This window comes from Tupaia chinensis, unplaced genomic scaffold (assembly GCF_000334495.1).
Source record: "Tupaia chinensis unplaced genomic scaffold, TupChi_1.0 Scaffold000423_1, whole genome shotgun sequence".
Lineage (NCBI taxonomy): Eukaryota > Metazoa > Chordata > Mammalia > Scandentia > Tupaiidae > Tupaia > Tupaia belangeri.
This window is the reverse complement of record NW_006159928.1, coordinates 4,781,555-4,802,058: the sequence shown is the minus strand read 5'-3', so window position 1 is coordinate 4,802,058 and position 20,504 is coordinate 4,781,555. Positions and strand designations below refer to the sequence as shown.

The 20,504-nt window shown below is 40.8% G+C and overlaps 2 protein-coding genes across 2 annotated transcripts in view; both read right to left on the bottom strand.

The window, feature by feature from the left end:
- Positions 1–9,212, bottom strand: part of LOC102475678 (pleckstrin homology domain-containing family G member 7) — a 43,733-nt gene extending 34,521 nt beyond the window's left edge. Inside the window, exons 1-4 of the mRNA XM_027774308.1 lie at positions 9,148–9,212; positions 8,624–8,737; positions 4,588–4,715; positions 596–636 (exon numbers count right to left, since the gene is read on the bottom strand). Coding sequence (XP_027630109.1) covers positions 596–636; positions 4,588–4,715; positions 8,624–8,673 — 219 coding nt within the window. The 5' untranslated portion in view covers positions 8,674–8,737; positions 9,148–9,212. The remainder of the gene's footprint in view (positions 1–595; positions 637–4,587; positions 4,716–8,623; positions 8,738–9,147) is intronic.
- An 8,369-nt stretch (positions 9,213–17,581) lies between these two features.
- Positions 17,582–20,504, bottom strand: part of LOC106735524 (uncharacterized) — a 7,140-nt gene continuing 4,217 nt past the window's right edge. The window contains exon 3 of the mRNA XM_027774310.1: positions 17,582–17,767. Within this exon, the coding sequence (XP_027630111.1) occupies positions 17,582–17,767 (186 nt within the window). The remainder of the gene's footprint in view (positions 17,768–20,504) is intronic.

Here is a 20,504-nt window from a genome sequence, read left to right as displayed (position 1 = left end):
TCCCTCCCTCTGCCCCTCACATGCCAGAAGGGAAGGTTTGACTAAGGCCATGCTTGTCTTAGCCAGTAGTCTTAGGGACCACTGACTGAGATTTATGACTCTTTAGTAATTGATGGAACCAAGAATGAATGAAAAAAACCCACAGGACTAATCCAGCTGGCTTTCCCAGAAATAGAAGTGTATTTGTGGAATCTGTTTCTGTAATATCTCATTAATTTTTCAATGTTCCAATATACATGGCACTGACTGCAAACTGGGGCATACACTTGTACAAGTTTACTTCATTGAGTAAGCTGTTTCCCAAGCTGTCTCAAGTTATAAATATGGTATTGTAGAGAATCACTATATTAAGATGGCTTTTCTTTTTCTTTTAGAACTCATCAACCGCTGGCAATTAGCAGTTTCACTGCACAAAATGGCACCATTTGGTGTGTTCTATAGCCAATGCTATGGATGGGATGATATCATTTACATTTCACGTGGCATCTGCCTTTATGCAAAGAGAAAGCATAATGAAGAGGCTCTTCAGACATTTCTTACTTTCTTAGCTACAAGAGGCTTAATTAAAACAAAAATGACAATGAATAATACTCACCACTCCTCTCTTGGAGAAAGGCCATTTTGGCTTTTTGGATTCTGGTGAGTGAAATTAAAGAAAATATATTACTTTGAGTAAATGATAACAGATCATTGCAGTGCTTTACAAAACCCACTTTTTGAAAATGAGATGGACATTTCATCCTGCTTTAATTCCCTTTCTTGTAAGAATGCACAGGATAAATATTTATATTTTTTCAGATGAGTGAGTAAAACAATGTTGTAACATAAAGGTTCTATTCTGCCTCAAAGTGATATTGCTCTGTTTCTTTACCAAGGTAATGTTTAACCTCCTCTTCCCTATTACTGGGTGAAATATCAATAAACTATAATGAAGGTGTTAAGTAATTCATTGAAGACAGAATTGTCATCAGGTTGACTATTTTTACATCTTCTCGCTTTGAACTGTCCCACCACAAGCAACTTTAATCTCCTGACCCAACTTCAGACTTGGAGATTGTATGTAACAGGTGTTCTCTAAATGCAGTTAAATGAAGACTCTTGAAACAGATAACACCCACCTTTATGTTGGGATTTATTGTCGCTACTGTCCATCATCTGAAGAGTTCTTAGTCATTGCTTTGAGTTGAAAAGAAAATCATGATTCAATCACTTTTTTTTTTTTTAAAGAGAAATATTTTGCTATAGGAAGTGTGCGATCGCTGGAGAGAGTGAAAGTTAGAAATCATCCTCCCAAGGAGGATAGCTACGATGCAATCCCTTCTCCTCCATTCTTCTCTCGGGATTTTGGGCATACACCCACACGTGCCTGGTGTGAATTTTAAGCCGCTGGGTCTGGGACTTCAACTGCGGTACACTACATGGTGGTCCAGCAACGTAACCATTACGCCATCTACTGGTCCCATCAATCACACATTTTTTTTTTTTTAATGAGCAGGAAGTAAACAGATTAGATTCTGGGCTCCCGATTTTTTATGTTGCTTGTGTCAGTTTGAAATACTATCCAGAAAAACACGGGAATTGTTCTTTAGGTTTAGGTAGGATGTCTGAAACCCAATATACAAAATGGATGTCTTATAGGTCTATCTCTCTCTGTCTCTATCAGATTCACCAGGAGAGTCTGCTTAATACTTTAATCTGATGGAAGCAATTACCTGAGCTGCATTTACTGCAAAGGATGTGCTTGAGGCACTTTTCCACTGTAACCTTGGAAGGCACCTGCCCAACTAATTATCCTCTCACTCATTCTGACCACTTTATTGATCTTTATAAAGGGGAGATTAGGTGGAATATCGCTGGGGGACAAATTGACTTCAACACATTTGGCTCTCAAATACTTGATGATAAATTATTATATCCATTTTGAACTGCAATAATTAAGGTGCTTGGTCCTTGGCAAATTTCTCTCCTTTATTTTTCTAACTTTGAGGATGATTTTGGAGCCTTGGCAAAGTTTCAGAAGTATGCAGCAGAGGATTTAAATGAGTCTTTATTGCATTCACAATATTTCATTATTGATCAGCCTTAAATATGAGATGTTGCTGAGTAAGACTCTATCTCTATATTAATAATATCTGCAGGTGCCTAATATGCACATCAAAGCTTGAGAAGCATGGATTTAGACTACAAACTTGGAGCATGAGATCTCTATTCTTAACCCCTTGAGAAGAGGGCATGGAGGGGTTTGGTAGAGGACACTGCTTGTCTTTAATTCTATGGCATATATCACAATGCTAAACACACAACTGAACAAACTCTAGTGTGATACTGAAATACCATACAGCAATTATGAGCTTGCTCCTTAGCATGATGATTCTCAGACTTTAGTTAGCATCAATATCACCTGCAAGTGTAAATGCTGGACAGCAGCTCCAGACCTCAAAATCAGCATTTTTGACAATTTCTCTTGTGATGCTGAAGGTGCTGGTATGGAACTAGCCCTTGGGATTCACTGCTGTAGTTGTTAACTGGTTTGAAGCATCATGAAATGTGTACTGATCTCTGGGAAGGTTATGTTGTGTTCAGAACTAGGTTTTATTTCTAGAGGCATGTTCTGAAGCAGATCACTTGAACTCTCTTGGTTTGTTCATTTAGGTCGTCATCTTATATGACAATAGATGTGATTGATTGGGATCGGTAAAGAAAGAAGATCTACAAAAATGTTCCCTATTCTTTTTTTTAAAGGTTTTTCTTTTGAGAGTTTTTTTTTTTTGCTTTTGTTTGTTTGCTTGCTTGTTTTTTTTTTTTTTTTTGTTTTGTTTTTTTTTTTGAGAGAGAGATTTTTGCCATAGGGTGCATGCACTAGCTGGAGAGACAAAGAGACAGAAAGTGAGAAATCACATACACACACCTTCCCCCCTGCTCCAGGAGAGATGGCCACACTGCAATTCTTTCTCCTCCACTCTCCTCTAGGGATTTTGGGTACACATGCATATGCACCCAATGTGAGTTTCAAGCCCCCAGGTCTGGGACTCAAACCATGGTCAGCCATGTGGGAGTCCAACACTTCAACCATTACGCCACCTACTGGCCCCATTATTCCTTTTTTTTTTTTAGGGAGAGAGGTTTTCCCTATAGGGCGCGTGCGCTCGCCAGACAGACAGAGACAGAGAGACAGAAAGCGAGATATCACCCCCAGGGGGGATGGCCATGCCGCAATCCCCTCTCCTCCACTCTCCTCTTGGGATCTTGGGCACGCACGCACACGCGTCCAGCATTTTAAGCCACCAGGGCCAGGACACGAACCGTGGTCGACTCCGTGGGAGCCCAGCGACTTAGCCATTATGCTAACTGCTGGTCCCTGGCCTCATTATTCTTATTCTCTTATTCTTTATTCCTTGTGGTCTCTGAACCCCTATAGCTGCCCATACAGTGGGTGATCCATGCAGACCAGTGGAGACTGCATGAGACCTTGAATCCTTTCCTCTGACACTAAAGCAGTTGACATGGTGACTATGTCACTTCTCCTTTCTGATATAACTTTGCATATATATGAATAATAAATGAGTTTTGTAGTTTTTAGATTGTTTTGTCTGAGATTTCTGGGAATACTTTGGGGGTGAGTTTTTGAGACTCATTCCAATTTCAAGCATTGCAACTTTACTTGGATCTGGCTTATACATTGGATTTCCAGGTAAGGATTCTTTTATAAAAAGGGCGATGCTAAGAACAAAACAAAAAGTTTTAAAAATACTACGAATGCAGATAATCTTTAGGTGTCCTTTTGTCTCTCAAAGGCTTTGATTTATCTACCCTCAGAATCATGAGGGAGCATTCGAAACATCATAATTCTTTTTACAACTGAGACAAAAATGCAAAAGACTCACCCTAAGGCTGCTTCTTTCTTTCTTTTTTTGAAGGGGGGTATTTTTGCTATACGGGGTGCATGTGTGTGCCCAGAGACAGAGAGAGATGGAGGGACAGAAAGGGAGAAATCACTACCCTCCTAGGGGGGAGGGTCGTGACCATGCTGCAGTCCCTTCTCCTCGGTTTCGCCTCTTGGAATTTTGGGCATGCATGCACACATGCCCAGTGCGAGTTTAAACTGCCATGTCCAGGACTCAAACTGCAGTTAACTCTTTCTATCAGTCTAACCTGGCACCTGTACCGCTGTCCCCACATGGTGCCATCCTGGTTAGAAGATACCAAGGTGAGGCTGAAGGCCAGGAATAGGGTGAGAGATAAGCCTTACAGCAGTGACAGGGAAGCCATCTACTAGCCCAAAGCAGGCACTGCGCACCGAGATGGAACATCTGTCCCAGATTCTGGAGCTGGGATACAATTCTTTGACAAGAGGACATTCTGAGGGAAGACTCATGTGTTATGCATCTCTCTAAACTGAATGCCCAAGACCAAGACTGATACTCAGTTGGGTCCAGTAATTCACAGCTGGAGTCTGTTTTAATGGTGAGACTTCTGTTCAGACTGCCAGTGCACGTGTTCTACGAGTTATTAAATACTTCGAAAATTGTCCCTGCATAGGACAACATCTGTCCTGTATCAGGCATGTAACAAAAGAGTGAACAGGACCTGAGTTCAGCAGTAGAAGTGGATGACACAGGTAATCTGCAGCTCCATCTGACACCAGAAGGTCCCCGGGGAACACTTCAAGTCCGGGTAAGTTCAGCACCACAGAACTCCGTCTGTGCTCGTAGAACCTGTGCTCAAGGAATGAAAAGAGAGAGCTTAGAGCTGGGAGCAGGCAGGTTCCTAGTTGTGCTAGCTGCCTGACACCTGCTATCCTAGGAAGGACTCAGCGGCCACTCCTGGCTCCAAGCATGAAGGCTGTTATGCCACCCAAAACATTTACTCATCATCTTTTGAGCCTTACTGACAATTTCTAATTTTGACTCATCTGAAGCAGAGAGTTCACTTAGAAACATCAACACAAACACGTCACACTTGCTCTGATTTAGAAAGATAGCAGGAGAAAGGTCTAAAACACAGAAGTCTTTGCAAATTATCCACACTGACTACCTCAGGGCTGCGTAGGATGCCTGGGGTGGCCACCTGCACCCTAATGAGGCAAAGCTGGCTGTTTAGAGTTGGCACTTTTATTTTTTCCCAGTGAAAAATGAGAAATACTGTTGGAAAAGCTGAGTGAATAGGACTAGTGATATTCAGAAGGTATTATATAATATTATATAATGTTAAAAGCCCATAAAAAAGAAGACCCCTGAAGCTTCCCTATCAACTTGATACTATATACTTTATACTGAATACTAGATGCGTATAATGAGATTTTATATTTGTGGGGAAAGAGGATGCTGAATTGGGTGAGGATTGGAAAAACTACAGGGATATAACCTGTGTGATTTCTGGGGTTGTGAGAATGTACCCTTTTGAGCTTGAACTGTACATGTTATGCATTCTGCTATCATGAATTTAGTAGTTTTCTAAGATCTTAAAAACTGTTTTTATATTCTCTGGAGACCTCAGAGAGTATTGGTGGGTTGAAAGTTCTAACCTCTACCAGCCTCTTCTAGACTGGCTCATGTGTTCCTTTTCTATGCATAGAAACTATAGTCTTCTAGAGTGAAGGTTAAGAATATGAGGTCTGGCCAGCCAGGAGGGTGTAGTGATAATGTAATACTTCCTGATGCTGAAGCCACATGAGAAGGTCTTGGGTTTGTGTCCTGATATTTCCCCATATAGGCCAGGTACTCACATGCCTGTGATCCTGACTGGCTAAGGCTGGGGGAGTTTGAAGCCTCTGTTATTGAGAGTACTTGTCTCTCTTTTTCTCTCTCTCCACCTCTCCCATGGAAGAAGTAAATAAATAAACAAAAAATGTGGAGTCAAATTGCCTGGATTTTATTCTTAGCTGTGTGACTCTGCCTGAGTGAGTTACATAACCTCTCTTGTCCTTATTTTTGCCATTTTTGAAATATAAGCAATTATAATATTGTGTGAGAATGGACTAAGTTAATATAGAGCACTTAGATCAGTGCTGGAACTGTGTAAGCAGATGCATAAAGAAAACATAAGACTATAATATATTCAACAATAGACATTATAACATACATTACAGTCTTATGTTCTCTTTATGCATCTATTTATTCCAGACCGCCAACTCCTCAAGTGCAAAAACATGTCTTATCATCATTCATGTTGTAGGTGCTCATTTAGAGCTCAGCCCTCTGTTATCATGAGCATGAATGAATGAAATGATCCTAATGATCCTCGGGAGCCAGCAGGTGGCATGGAGGTTAAGGCAGCTGGAACTTGTATGACCAACTGTGCTTTAATTCCCAGATTCAGTGGCTTGAAAATCATGCTGGGAGCATGTGTGTGCATGCCCAAAATCCTAAGAGAAGAATGAAAGACAGGAGATTGCGATGTGGCCATTCTCACGGAGGGTAATTTCTCACTCTCCCTCTCTCTCTCCGGCAAGTGCACATGCCTTATAACAAAAAACTAAAAAAGAAATTATCCTCTGACATTGTCCTCTCATGGGAAGTGTCTCACTTTATATGGTCATTTTGTAGATACATGTTGCATTTCCCCTATTACCCTAAGCTCCTAGCTCCTCATCTAAATCCCTCTGTTAGTAAGGACTCAGGAAACATTTGTTAAGTAAATGGAACAATAACCAAACCCGCATATATTCAGACTGATCATTGTCATTTCCTGACAACGTGTACAGACAGTGCACTCCAGCAATAACTGCCTCCTGTTCTTTAAACATACTCGGCACAGCATGCTTCCATGGCATGACTCAGGTGGTTCCTACCTGCCTGCCTATCTCTACTTTGTCTGGCTGCTGAACTCATGCTCATCTCTAAGTTCCAGCTTAGCCATTCTTTCTCTAGACATCTATTCTCTACTCAGCGAGACTGAACTCTCTCTCTCTCCCTCCCTCCCCAACCCCAACCTAATTTCTCTATAGTGGTTTCATTGAAGGCTCATCCGGTGTCCTATATGTCCCAGAATTTGTTCACTAATCACAGAACCTGACATAGAACAGGTATTCAAACAAACATGTTGAATAAATAGACATACTGACCTATAGAATAATACTGACAATCTTCAAATTTTTTTTTCTATTCTGAATTATAAATAAGAACAATTATATGCATAAACAAAAGCAAAATGCAATTTGAGTCCTTACTCTCTCCCCATCTCTGCCCCAGTAAAGGTGGCTACCTTATCCTTACTCATTTCTTCCTTGCTTGGAAGGAAGGTACCTTTTGACATAAGGTATCCATTGGGAGCACACAGGTCAGGTTTAGAGTTGAATTTGCACATATGGAGCAGAGGGAAGACAACTGGCTTGCATAGGGCTTAAACCATGACCTTGGCTTTTTGCCTTGATGTCCGAAACTTAGTGATGCTCATTCTAAAAAAAGGAGGTATGCCCCTGTAAGAGCATAACAGTATCCCTGTGGACATAATTTGTTGTTGTTGTTGTTCTTTAAAAAGAGAACATGGGTTAATAAAAATATCAAGAACCACAGTTGTAACCACACAAAGGTCTAGGAAAGCAATAAGAAAGAACATCTGCGGGACCAGCAGACAGCATAATGGTTATGTTTTGGTACTCCTTGCAGAGTTGACCATGTTTGACGTCCTGGACCCAGTGCCTTAAAACTCAAGCTGGGTGTGTGTGTGCATGTGTGCCCAAGATCCCGAGAGGAGAATGGCCATCCTCTCCTGGGGGTGGTGATTTCTCGCTTTCTGTCTCTCTGCCTCTCCAGCCAGCACACACACCCGAAAACAAATCTCTCTCTCTCTCTCTCTCTATATATATATATATAAAAGAAAAAGAAAAGAAAAGAAAAGAAAAGAACATCTATATCTAGGAACATTCACATACATGGATGAGGGCAGAAAATGTATGCTTATATCACCCATGCCTGGCAGTACACTAGATTTCTGGGCACTCTGAAAAGGATTCTGATTACTGGATTAATGACATTAACACAAATAGGAGTAATGAGTTCAGCAAGACTTTGAATTTAGGTCTCATAATGGGGAGAGGGGATATGTGTTAGTGGTTTCAAATTGGTATCTTGTTTTGACTAGTCCAGATATGAGGACTGGTTCTTAAAAAACGTGGCATGCATGTGAGATTACTGTGTCCAGTTGTGAAATGATTATCCACTGGAAGCAATCATGTAATGAATTCGGAATTCTTACTTCCCACCCTCCAACAAATGGTATCTGTGTGGGTTACAGTATCCTGTGTGAAGAGGGCAAGGAAGAATATTTTTAGGTATCTGAGTTCCTCATAGGGAGATTAAGCTAGTAAAAGAACTAATAATAAATGCAAAGCATTTGGGGTGTGACTGGCAACCTATTGTCACGGAGTAAGCACAATATGATTTGATGCTGCCTTCATACTTCTGGAAAGAAAAACTACCACCATACTTGAGAAATGCTTTTTGCTTGTTTTCTGCTTAGCTATGCAGGTTCTTTGCTTTAGGACAAAATCTGGACTCAGGACATGGTAAAACTAGATGCCTGACCCAGACATTTTAGCCTCCTAGGGTTTCATACCCCTCCTCAATTCTGCCGCCACCCCACTCCCATTCTGAAACCCAAATATAGCTCCATTTTCACTAACCCTGAGTTGTGTTGCTCCAAGCTGGTCAAATCCGAAGGGACAAGTCCCATGGTTGCTGGCTGGATAATCTTGTCTCCTTCCTGGTACCAGAATGTGTGCTTATTCTGTCCTCTGCTGAAGAACCCAAGATCCATGGTGTGGGCTGAGGCAGCAACGATTCAGAGAATCCAGGGAATTCTCCCCCCCTCCCCCCACTGCTGAGCAGGCCATGAGCCCCTGTGTCAACACTCAACAATGAGGCTGCTTTTTACGTTAGTACCAGAAAAGTTTCTGGTTGCTGAAAATGTGCTTCCCAGTGAGCCTCAGATGCATGCATTTTATAAGCGGTAGACTGGTTTTGGTGAATATTATTCTAATTTAAAATCAGTCTTTATTTAATGAGACTAGATTCTTTCTAGATGCTCTGTGAAGTGCTTTTCCTGTGCATCATATTGATTTTCACACATGTCCTATGAAGTGGAAATTGCTGTTCTTATTTTAAACCAGAGAAAATTGAGGCCTAGTGGAATGAATGAGAAACTCACCTAAGGTCACATGGTTTCAGTGAATGAGGGAGCCAGAATTCAGAATTCCAATATTCAGACTTGACTCCAGAAAGACTTAGAAATAGGAAAAAGAGAAAAAGATACTACTGACCACTTGAAAGCACAGAGAGATTTTAACAAATGGATAGAATATAATGATGATTACTATTGTAGGTGAAGGAGAAAGGGTAATACATTGAATAGTGGCCTCTTAAAAGAGGTATGTTCGCATCTTAACTCCTAGAACATGCGAACATGACCTTATTTGTAAAAAGGATCTTTGAAGATGCAATTTAATTAAGGATATTGAGATACGATTATTCTAGATTTTCTGGGTGGATTTTGAATCCAGTGACAAGTGTCCTTGTAAGAAGGCCACAGAGAAGACAGAGAAGGAATGGCATGTGAAGAAGAAGAAGGCAGATTAAAATGACGAAGTTGTTTTGCTAGCTCAACAGTTACTGACAGGGCATTTCTTGTTCTCAGCAATGTATTGAGTGCTATGGAGGATGAAAAAGAATAAAATGTCAAGGCATGAGTCTGTCTGAGTCATTTCACCTCTCCCAGGTTTTGAGAATGCAATGCTAGCAAGTATTCAAAGTTTATTAAATTAATCTACCTAAGGGGGAAAATGATGTAGCCACAGCCAAGGAACACTGGATGAAGAAACAAGAAGTGGTCTCCTAAAGCCTTCAGAGGGAGTGTGGCTTTGGCCATAGTGTGATTTCAGACTCTGGCTTCCAGAACTGGGAAAGGACAAACGTTTGTTGTTTGAAGTCACCTGGCTTGTGGCAATTTATTATCAAAGTCACAGAAAATGAATCCTGGGTGGGGGCAGTAATACAATTGAGTGGCAAGGACACTTGACTTAAGATCCAAATTCCCAACTGTGACCTTTGTTACATGTGACCTTGGCATGTTGCTCCTCTGGGCCTCTGTCTCTTTATGTGGAAAACCAGTGAGTGAGACCCTTATCATCCCTCAGATCCTTTTCCACCCCTAGGATCATGACTGAGGATTCAGGAGCTTTGCTTGTATCTTCTGTTAAGTGGTTGATGGGCAGGGCAGTAATTATGTGGGAACCTTCATCTCAGCAAAAGGGTTTGAAGACAAATAATGCAAAGTTTCTCCTTTAGAAATATAACTATAATATAATAGATCATATACATTTTTTAAAAAAGTCCTTCTATACTATGGACTTAAATCAGACTATTGGCTTTTATTTCTCAGGTATAAATTTTAAGGGAAAATCATGAAAAATGCTAGAGAATATAGGAGAAGGGACAGCACTGCCTTAAAGTGATATGTATGTCTTACAGAATAAGGGTCTTAATGAAGGCACTACAATTTAGATAGGCCCAGTTTTATCTCTTTTTCTTTTTATGAATATTACCTACTGGGATTTTTTTTCTTTTTAATCAGGCAGGGTTTATCAGGCCCTTTTTCTAGAAACTATAGGCCTTGTCTAATAGTGAACATTCATGGTAGAGGTAGTAGTCTTTTTCAGCTGGTGACTTTTCAGCACTTGTGTGGCTAGAAAAAATAGTAAGGATCATAGGGTTTCACCTCATGTAAAAAACAGTGCAGTGCAATTTGAAATTCTTGCTTACAAATATGGGTTGATTATATAGGATGAGCAAATAAAGAATCACTAACTTTATTTTAATTTTTGTTTTTTTTTAGAGGAGAATGGAGGAGAAGGGATTGTGGCATGGCCATCCCTCTTGTGGGAGGTGATGGGTGATTTCTCGCTTTCTGTCTCTCTGTATTTCTGGCAAGCACGAGTACCCTATAGCAAAAATCCCTCTTTAAAAATAATAATCAACTGAGAAATAACAACCCTACTGCCAGTTATTGAACTATAGATCTCTTGACAAAATCTGGGATCTATTTTTCCATTATGAATCTCAGAAGATTGTTGGGAAACATTCTTTTGCATATTTGTCTGAAGTTTTTGGTTCAACATTTTGTTGTTCTTGCCATAGGGCACATGTGCTCACAGGACAGAGAGACATAGAGAGAGAAGGAAAGTGAGAAATTATCCAGTGTGAGGATGGCCACACCACTATCCCTTTCCTCTATTCTCCTCTTAGGACTCTAGGCATGCATGCACATGCACCCAGTGTGATATTCAAGCTGCCAACTCTGGGACATGTTGGGCATGTGGGACTTTTGTGCCTTAACTCCCATCCTACTGGCTGGCCTGTAGTTTGACTTTCTTTATTCCATTTTTATTTTAAGAGAGATTTTTGCTATAGGGTATGTGTGCTTGCCGGTGAGACAGAAAGAGATAGAGAGACAAAAAGAGAAAAATCATTTCCCCCCCAAGGGGTGATGGCCTAACTGCAATCCCTTCTCCATTCTTCTCTTGGTATTTGGGGCATGCTCACACTTGCGCCCAGCTTGGGCCGTGATTGGCCATGTGGGAGTCCAGTGCTGTAACCATTACACTGTCTGCTGGTTTCCCCAGTTCAACTTTCTATCAAAGTGTTCTATTTGCTGGAAATCCAAAAGAAAGGTAAAAAAGATGAGGAGTTTCTATTTTATTGCCTAGAACCTGGTACGTGGTAGCTAATTCAGTGATGGACTGAACACATGAAATATGCATCCCTAATATGTAATTTTGAACATAAAATAGAGATATCTCTTGTGAAGTATACCTCTCCTGGGACTTACATTCTAGAGGAGTGAGTGGAAGAACAGTGGTTCACCTGCAGCCATGCCCAGGTCAGGAAGACTCCCGAGGCTGCTGTCTTTTATGTAGAGTAATTAACAATATCCTCTCTCTTAGTCTCTAGTTAATATCTTTCCAACAAGCTTTTAAACTGCACGAGAGCTGGGATAGTCTTATATTTAATTTCCCAGAGTTCATAGATAGTGCTAGGTACATAACAAGGATTTAAATAAAGTCTGTGAAAGGTCAATACTATAATTTGTATTGAACCTAACATGCACACATCAGATGAGCTTTCTGTGATCGATCATTTAACTGTGGGGTCAGAATATTTTAGAAAGACTAAGTCAATAACTTGCCTAAGGGAAGTGCTGAATGAATGAATAGTTCATATAATAATAAATAGTTCATAATTTGAGACTCTGGTGGAATACGGTCTCTTTCTCACTCATGGAATAAATAAATAAACTTTACAATCCACTTTTTTTTTAAGGCTTATGAAATGGTTATTGTTTGTATCTCCATTTCATAGATGAAGACTTTCAACTGTTGAACTGTTAAGAAAATTGCCCAAGATCATGTTGCCAGAGAGAAGTGGGTACAGTATTCAGACTTGGACATTTCCACTCTAGTAGATTTTTAACTCCATATTATGCTGCCCCCTAATGGTAACCTCAGATGATTATGACTTTGGGGGAAGTTTCACCGGCACCAATATTTCTGACTAGTTTCTTCCCCAAGATAGACTTTAAAATATCTTGTCATTTGATTCAGGCAAATGTTGCGTCCCTTGCTAATTTGGATATTTTTTTTTTTTCCCTTTTCCTTTTGAGCAATGAAAGCTTAGCCTTTATTCTCATAGAAATGTAGTATGTGTTTCCTTTCTCTTGTTTGCTTATTTACTTTTTTAAGAGAGTTTTTTGCTACGGGGCGCATGTGCTTGCTAGAGAGACAGAGAGAGGCAGAGATACAGAAAGCGAGAAATCACTCCCCCAGGGGGGAATGGCCATCACGCAATCCCTTCTTCATTCTCCTTTTGGGATTTTGAGCACGCACATGTATGTGCCCAGTGTGAGTTTTGAGCTACTGGGTCCAGGACTCAAATTTCAGTCAACTCTGTGGGAGTCCAGTGACATAACCACTATGCAATCTGCTGGTCCCTTTCTCTCCTTTAGGTCTGACCTGATGATAAGGTGAGACAGACAGCTTTCTGTGAATATAGAATTTAAGGGGTGTCAGGAAGGTGTTCCTAACTACAAAATAGCCTTCATTTGCTTCCTGATGTTTAACATCCCACCAGGCCAGTTTCACTGTTTGGCATCAAATCATGTCCTTTGTTAAAATGCAAATACACAGAGGAGATATGGGTGACACTGCAATCCATCCAACAGCCAGCCGCCTGCCTCTTCCATCTGCTAAACATCTTTTCCCCTCAGTAAATATTTTTAGAGGTAGATTCCAGCTTGGAACTGTGTGTTGGAGGTTCACAGATAAAAACATGTTCTCTGCCTTCAGAAAGGTTTTGATTTTCAATGTAAAAGAAACACAATACAATGTGGTAGGTGATATGATGTGAACATTTATAAGGTGCAGGGTACCAAAAGATGAAAGTACTGGCTCTCTCTGGAAAGATGAGAGTATATATTCCTTAAAGCCTAAAGTCATTTTCACTTCAGGAAAGGTGAATTATAAAGATTCTTTTCCAGGGGATATATTTTGGTGATAAGAGCTGGAGTGAGTGAACATGAGTTCATGAGAATATTATAGAGGAAGTGAGAAGATGACAGTGAAAAGAGTTCACAAAGAAAAACCTGGAAGCATATCAGTTAGCTGATTTCAGAACTAAGAGTATATTGAGCCCTTTTCACCTACACGATATGGCCAATTCTCAGGCCATGCGTTAAAGCACTATAATAAAAAGAAAAAGAACCAGCATTTTTGTAAAAGTCTTTATATCTGTTCTGCAAGGGAAAAAAGGATTGCTGTGATTGACAGCCAAGGAGCAAGCATTTCTTAATTGCATATACCAGACATCAGCAACATTTTCTATAAATGGTCAGAGAAAAAATAGTTTAGGTTCTGTGAGCCATATGGTCTTTATTATGACTACTCAGTTCGGATTTGTAGCGTGAAAGTAGCCAGAGATAATGTAAAAATGAATGGGTGTGAGTCTATTCCACTAAAGCTTTATTTGCAGAAACAGGTGGTGGGTTGAATTTGGCCACAGGCCATTGTTTGCTAGCCCTCGGTTTATACCATTTAATAGGCATAATGTTTTTGAGGTGAGAGCCCTAACAACTGGATGGACAGCAGGGCCTCATGTGAGATTTTTTTTCCTGACAGTACCATACAGCCTGGTAAGTAGCTATTCAAAGGGAATAGGCCCTTTGAACAAATAGCTGCTGTGGAAAGACTGCAGAGACATGAGGCATAAGAGAGGGAGGAGGCAAAGAGAAACAGGATTTATCTGTTTATTTACATCTTATTTATTAATATTAACAGTAATGTAAGCATATCTACTTAAAATACTAGCTCATATATTATTAGTTCATAGATTCATTGTATCTCTCAATTATTCATTCAACAAACATTACCTATTGCATGCCAAATATTGAGCTAGGTCCTGGAGAAGCAATATAGAATAAGTCAGGGTCATCACTAGATATAAGATATCAAAATTACCTCCTCTCTAATGCCCTATTGAGACTTTCTGTAATTTTAACTATTTTTTTTTTTTGGAGAGATATTTTTTGCTATAGAGAGTGTGTGCTCACTAGAAAGACAGAGAGAGACAGAGAGAGAGTGAGAAATCACCCCCCAGGGGGATGGGCATGCCACAATCCCTTCTCCTCCAATCTCCTCTCAGGATCTTGTGCACACACGCATGTGTGCCTGGCGTGAGTTTAAGCCACTGGGTCTGGGACTCAAACTGCGGTCGACTACATGGGAGTCCAGTGATATAGCCATTACGCCAACTGCTGGTCCCAATCTTTAACTATTTTATAGTATGTGATCATAACATATCAAACTCCACAGTTTTCTAAAGCCTAAACCCTTTTTACTAAGTGGTTTGTTCAAATTTACCAAGGGGCTGGCCCAGTAGCACAGCCCTAGTGTTGTGCATATGCAGTAGGATCCCATAGAGCTGAAAGTGGTTGGAATCTCAGCCCTGTCAGGTGGCTTGAAAATGTACTGAGTGCATACATATCCCAAATCCTGAAGGGATGAAGAAATGGAAAAGAAAGGATTGTGGTATGACCATGCCCCACTGAGGGACAGGGATGTTTTCTCTCTCTCTAGAGAGAGTGTACATGCTCTGTGACAATAATAAGCAAACAAGCAAACTAAGAATATTTTTGATATTTCTCACAAAGATTCCACATGCCATGAAAACTGCTTTTTGCAAATGGTCTAATGCATCCCATCTCTTAGTCCTTATGTCTTCTAGCTTCATCTAATAATCCAAGCTGGACCTAGACTTTACCTCCTCTAGGAAACATTCTTTGATTAAAGACTCATCAGTCTAGAAAAGGATATAGATATAGATATTTGTAAGTCAGATTTAAGTCAAGACTTAGACTCCACTCAATCCCCCTTCTTTTTATTCCTCCAAATTTATCTAGACCAATAAATGGAAATGTGGTCACCCAGTTATGCAAGCCAGAAGCTTGGAGGTCATTCTCACCCACTTCCTTTTTCTCAGCCCTATGGTCTACCATCCACAAAGCCTAGGTGATTGTATCTGCGAAATGTCCCTGTACTGAGACTTCTTTTAAACTCCACTGCCCTCATCATAGTCTAACCTACCAAATTATCCTACCTGAACATTCTAATTGTCTGCTCAAGTTTATTCTCATTTAAAACCCATATCTATCCTATATCTTCTTGATCATATCAACTTAATCACTTATTTCATACTACCTTTATGACAAGGAACAAAATTTCTATACTTTTTATTAGATTCTGCATGATCTGACACTAATTAATGTCATGGTCATTCTCTGGACTAAGCTCTTTTTCCCTTCTCTGACACATTTGAATTAGATATCATCTTAGAGCTTTAATCTGTTTTGAACCTATGGAAAATTTATATGAATGGTTCTGCTCTTCACCAATCCTTGTATCTACTCTTTGTCACATAGTACTTCAAGGTTCTCCCACTGTGAGTGAGGTATAATTCCCTGACCTTCAGTCAAATGACTTGCTTTAGTCAATAAAATTATACGAGATACAGAGCTCAGGCTCCAAGTGGCCTCGGGTGTTTCTACTTGTCCTCTTGAACCTATCCCTTCTCTGTAAGGAGAACATGCCCAGGTAGTGAAGCAATTTGTTTTCATTAAAAAGATGAAGGACATCTGGGTGGCAGAACTACCCAGGTGAGTCCTGCCTAGATCAACTGACTCCCCAAGGGGATAGGAGTATATATATATATATGTGTGTGTATGTGTATGTATATATATATTTATTAAATAGTGTATGTATTTATATGTGTATATATGTATATGTGTGTGTATATATAGGAAAAATGTAATAAAAATAACAATTAGAACTTCACACTTAAAGGTCTAAAGAGACAGGAGCATGTTACATGATAATATACCATAAATTCTAGAAAGTAATTATTGAAATGTAATGTTAAAGAAACTGCGTGTCTAAACCACAGATCACAAGACTGCCTATTTAGATTTGCACATGAATTATTTGTCCAATTAAAAACATAGGTAAAATGAGGGTAAACAAAAAGTAACCTAACTACATTCTCTGAGTCTCCTTCCTGTGGTACTGCCTGCTCCTTCTCCTCTCCCTGCCTGGATTCTCACACTAGGACCCAACCTAGGGTTTAGGCCTCTCCTCTTTCCCAATGCACCATCTAGGTCAGAAGTCAGCCAGCTACTGCCCACAGGTCAAATCCAGCTCACTAATTATACCTTTAGAAACATTTATTAGACACCAGGAGGCCCATTTGCTTAATATTTGTCTACAGCTACTTTTACAATACCAGGTCACAGTTGAGTAGTTGCAACAAAGAACAAATCGTGTCTCTGACTCTTCACTGAAAAAAAATTGCCCGTCTCTGACCGGGGATTTCACTCAGATCTACAGCTTTAAATACTATCAATATCCTGGCAACTCTCAAAATTCTATCTTCAGTCCTGACTCAGACTTGCAATGGCATCTTGTCAAGCTACAGCTATGCTTGGTATTCTAATAAATATATAAGTGTCTAAAATGGAAACTTTTATTTCCACCACCTACACCTGTGCCTCTGGTATCACAATACACACAGTTCTGTTCATACAAGTGCTTAGGCCAAAATCTTTTTAATCTTCCTGGACTCCTATGTCTTATACACAATATCCTAGCCATGAAAAAATTACATCCTCAAAATATATCCAAATTCTGGCCACTTCTTACTCCAATGCTACCACTCTAATTGAGGCCACAACCATTTCACCTGGACCATCCTTCCTAGATCTTAGTTTCTACTCTGAGCCCCTTCCACTCCATGTTTACAGTACACCTAGGGTGATCATGGAATCCCACTGCTGAAAATCTCTTAAAAGCCACGCAGCATGTGGCCCCTCGCTATGTCCTACTCTTCTCCCTCCTGATGACCCTGGTTTCTCCACACGTGAGCTTTTCCTGATGTCATGCATGGCCCTGCCATGGATCCTTTACTTGCTGTCCTGTCTGGAAAATTCTTCCCCCAGATATTTTGTTGGCTCACTTTCTCATTTTATTAATGTCTATGCTCAACGATTACTTCAAACTAGAAGCTTCTTTAATTACTGTCTCTACAGAGGTGACAGGAGTCACTAATGCATCTATTATAGTTGCATTTTCAAATTCTATAACTCTGAAATTTGCATGCATTTGGGACACTGCTTTCAAGAACCATCTCTGGAAGGCAGTGAAGAAAACAGCACAGGCAGGAGGAGAACTGAACTGCAATAAAGTTGTAAAAGAGGCTTTGGCCACAAAAGCCTCTGTATTAGAAACACTTCAAATAATTTATAAATATATATAAACTTTATAAATTTATGAACAATATATCTTATATAATAAATACATTATAAGTATATATTAAATACATAAATATATAAAAATATATATTTTAAGTATATATTATATACATTTTTAACAGGAAACAGTAACTAGCTGTTACTTTAAGTGCTTCGGTAGTAAATACATAAATATATAAAAATATATATTTTAAGTATATATTATATACATTTTTAACAGGAAACAGTAACTAGCTGTTACTTTAAGTGCTTCGGTAGTCTGTTAATGTAGCAATGGCTAACTCATCCCCTAACCCAATAATTTACATTTTCCTGTGGCTTTGTAAATTTCTTCTACCTTTGTTCGTACATTAGGCCAACTAGGATTAAAATCAATGCAAAATGCATAGATGGGTACTATCTTTACTGCTATGCACAGTGCTGTTACTTGAGGATCAAGTTCTTGACTACTTCCTCACGGATTCATCGATGACTTTCCAAATGAAAAAAGGGCTTTCCTACTACACAAATGAGGTATATAAACTTAGGCATGGGACCCAGAAGCGCCTCATCCCTGGGAAGGATGGATAGTCTGCTGCCGATACCTGGGGGGCTACATTGAACGTAGAGAGCTGGCAGAGAGCTGGTTTCTGAAATGACACGATCAGCTTGTGTTCTAGGTAAGGGCACAGTCTTTCATAATAGGCATTTTAGAGGTTGTCCTAGATTTTAGCAGAACATTTTGTTCCTTTTATCTTTGTCCTCTAAGTTCCTCTTTGAAAGGCTATTCAATGTTTCTGGCCTTTCCATTTTCTTTACCAGACAAAACTTATGTGGATGTTAATTAAGCCACAGGACCAAATCACTAACAATTCAAAATGAAAATTATGACTGCATGCGGCTGTCATACTCTGCCCTCAAAAGTCACCATAAAATGCTGTGCTCTTAAAAAGACTTGAAATTAAGCCTCTCCCCGTAAATGTGAAGAGTGACTTGGATTCTGTAGAAAAAAGTATGCTAGTCAATACACCACTCAGTTGGCTACATCAAAACAGAAATAGAGGGAACCAGCAGTTAGCATAATGGCTATGTTGCTGGACTCCCACGTAGTCGACCACGGTTCGCGTCCTGGACCCGGTGGCTTAAACTCACGCCGGGCGTTTGTGCATGTGTGCCCAAAATCCCGAGAGGAGAATGGAGGAGAAGGGATTGCAGCATGACCATCCCCCCTGGGTGCTGTCTCTCTGTCTCTCTCTGTCTGTCTGGCAAGTGCACACGCCCTATAGCGAAAAACCTCTCAAAAAAAAAAAAAAAGAAATAGAGAGATAAAAGTAAACAGTCAACAAATACGATAGCACTAGAGAAAATAAACGTACACACACCTGGACTGATGCAATTCTTCTCCCTGAAAAATTGAAAGAAAAAAAATCATGTTTTAGTTATGCTCAAAACCCACCCAAAATTTCAGACACCTTGAAAACAGAAACAACTATCCTAAAATTTTTTTTTTTTTTTTTGAGAGATTTTCACTGTAGGGCGCGTGCGCTCGCCAGACAGACAGAGAGAGACATAGAGACAGAAAGCGAGAAATCACCCCCCAGGGGGGATGGTCACGCCGCAATCCCTTCTCCTCCATTCTCCTCTCGGGATCTTGGGCACACACGCACACGCGCCCGGCGTGAGTTTTAAGCCACTGGGTCCGGGACACGAACCGCGGTCGACTACGTGGGAGTCCAGCGACATAGCCATTACGCTAACTGCTGGTTCCCCTAAAATATTTTGAAAGAGAAAAAAGATAAAGAAAAATTGGAGAGAGGCAGGATGGAGGGAATTGGAAATGAATAATTGGATCTTTCTCCACTTTTTTTTTTTTAACGTTTGGGAAGGGCATATAGGCTGGGGGGGGGGAGAAGGTGGGGGGAGAGAGAGAGAGACAGAGAGAGAGAGAGAAGAGAAACACAGAAACACTCCCCATGGAACATGGTCATGCTGCATGCCACAAGCCCTTCTCCACCTGTTCCTCCTTTGAGGATTTTGAACACACACGCACATGCGCCCTGAGTGTCTGTGCAGGTCGGGACATGGACCGCTGGTTAGGCCTTGTGGGATGAAGCCTCCTTAGTCACTAGGCCTCAAAGCCGGCCGCTTTCTCCACTTCTAAATCGGCAGCCCAGCTTGTTTGTAAACGTGTGTTCACAAGAGGACACTTTTACTATCCTTGCTTGGTGGCCTGACGTCAGCGAGTCCTTTCTTTAAGTGTCTTCAAGGATGAGAAGAAAGTGAACTGGGCTCCATTGCCTTCTACTGGAGAGCGACCGCCTCAGAGACAGTGGGGCTTGGGCGGGCCAGGGAGAGACAGAAAGCGAGAAATCCCCTAGCCCCGGGAACGGCCATGCCACAGCCCCTTCTCCCTTCTCCTGTCGGACCTTCGGCACGCACGCACATGCGCCCCACGCGTGCCCTGAGTTTTAAGACACCAGCTGAGGGAGCCCAGTGAGAGAGCCACCGCCTTCTGAGGAGAAAGTGTCCCCTTCTTGGTGACTTTCTGTCAAAACACCACCTCGGCCTTCCTGAGAGGCCCGGGCCTGCCTTGCTTGGCGCCCACCCGAGGCCGGGAAGCTGCGTTACCTGGGGCCCGTGGGGCCGTGCGGAGTGGCCCTGTCGCCCCCGGGGAGCCGCCG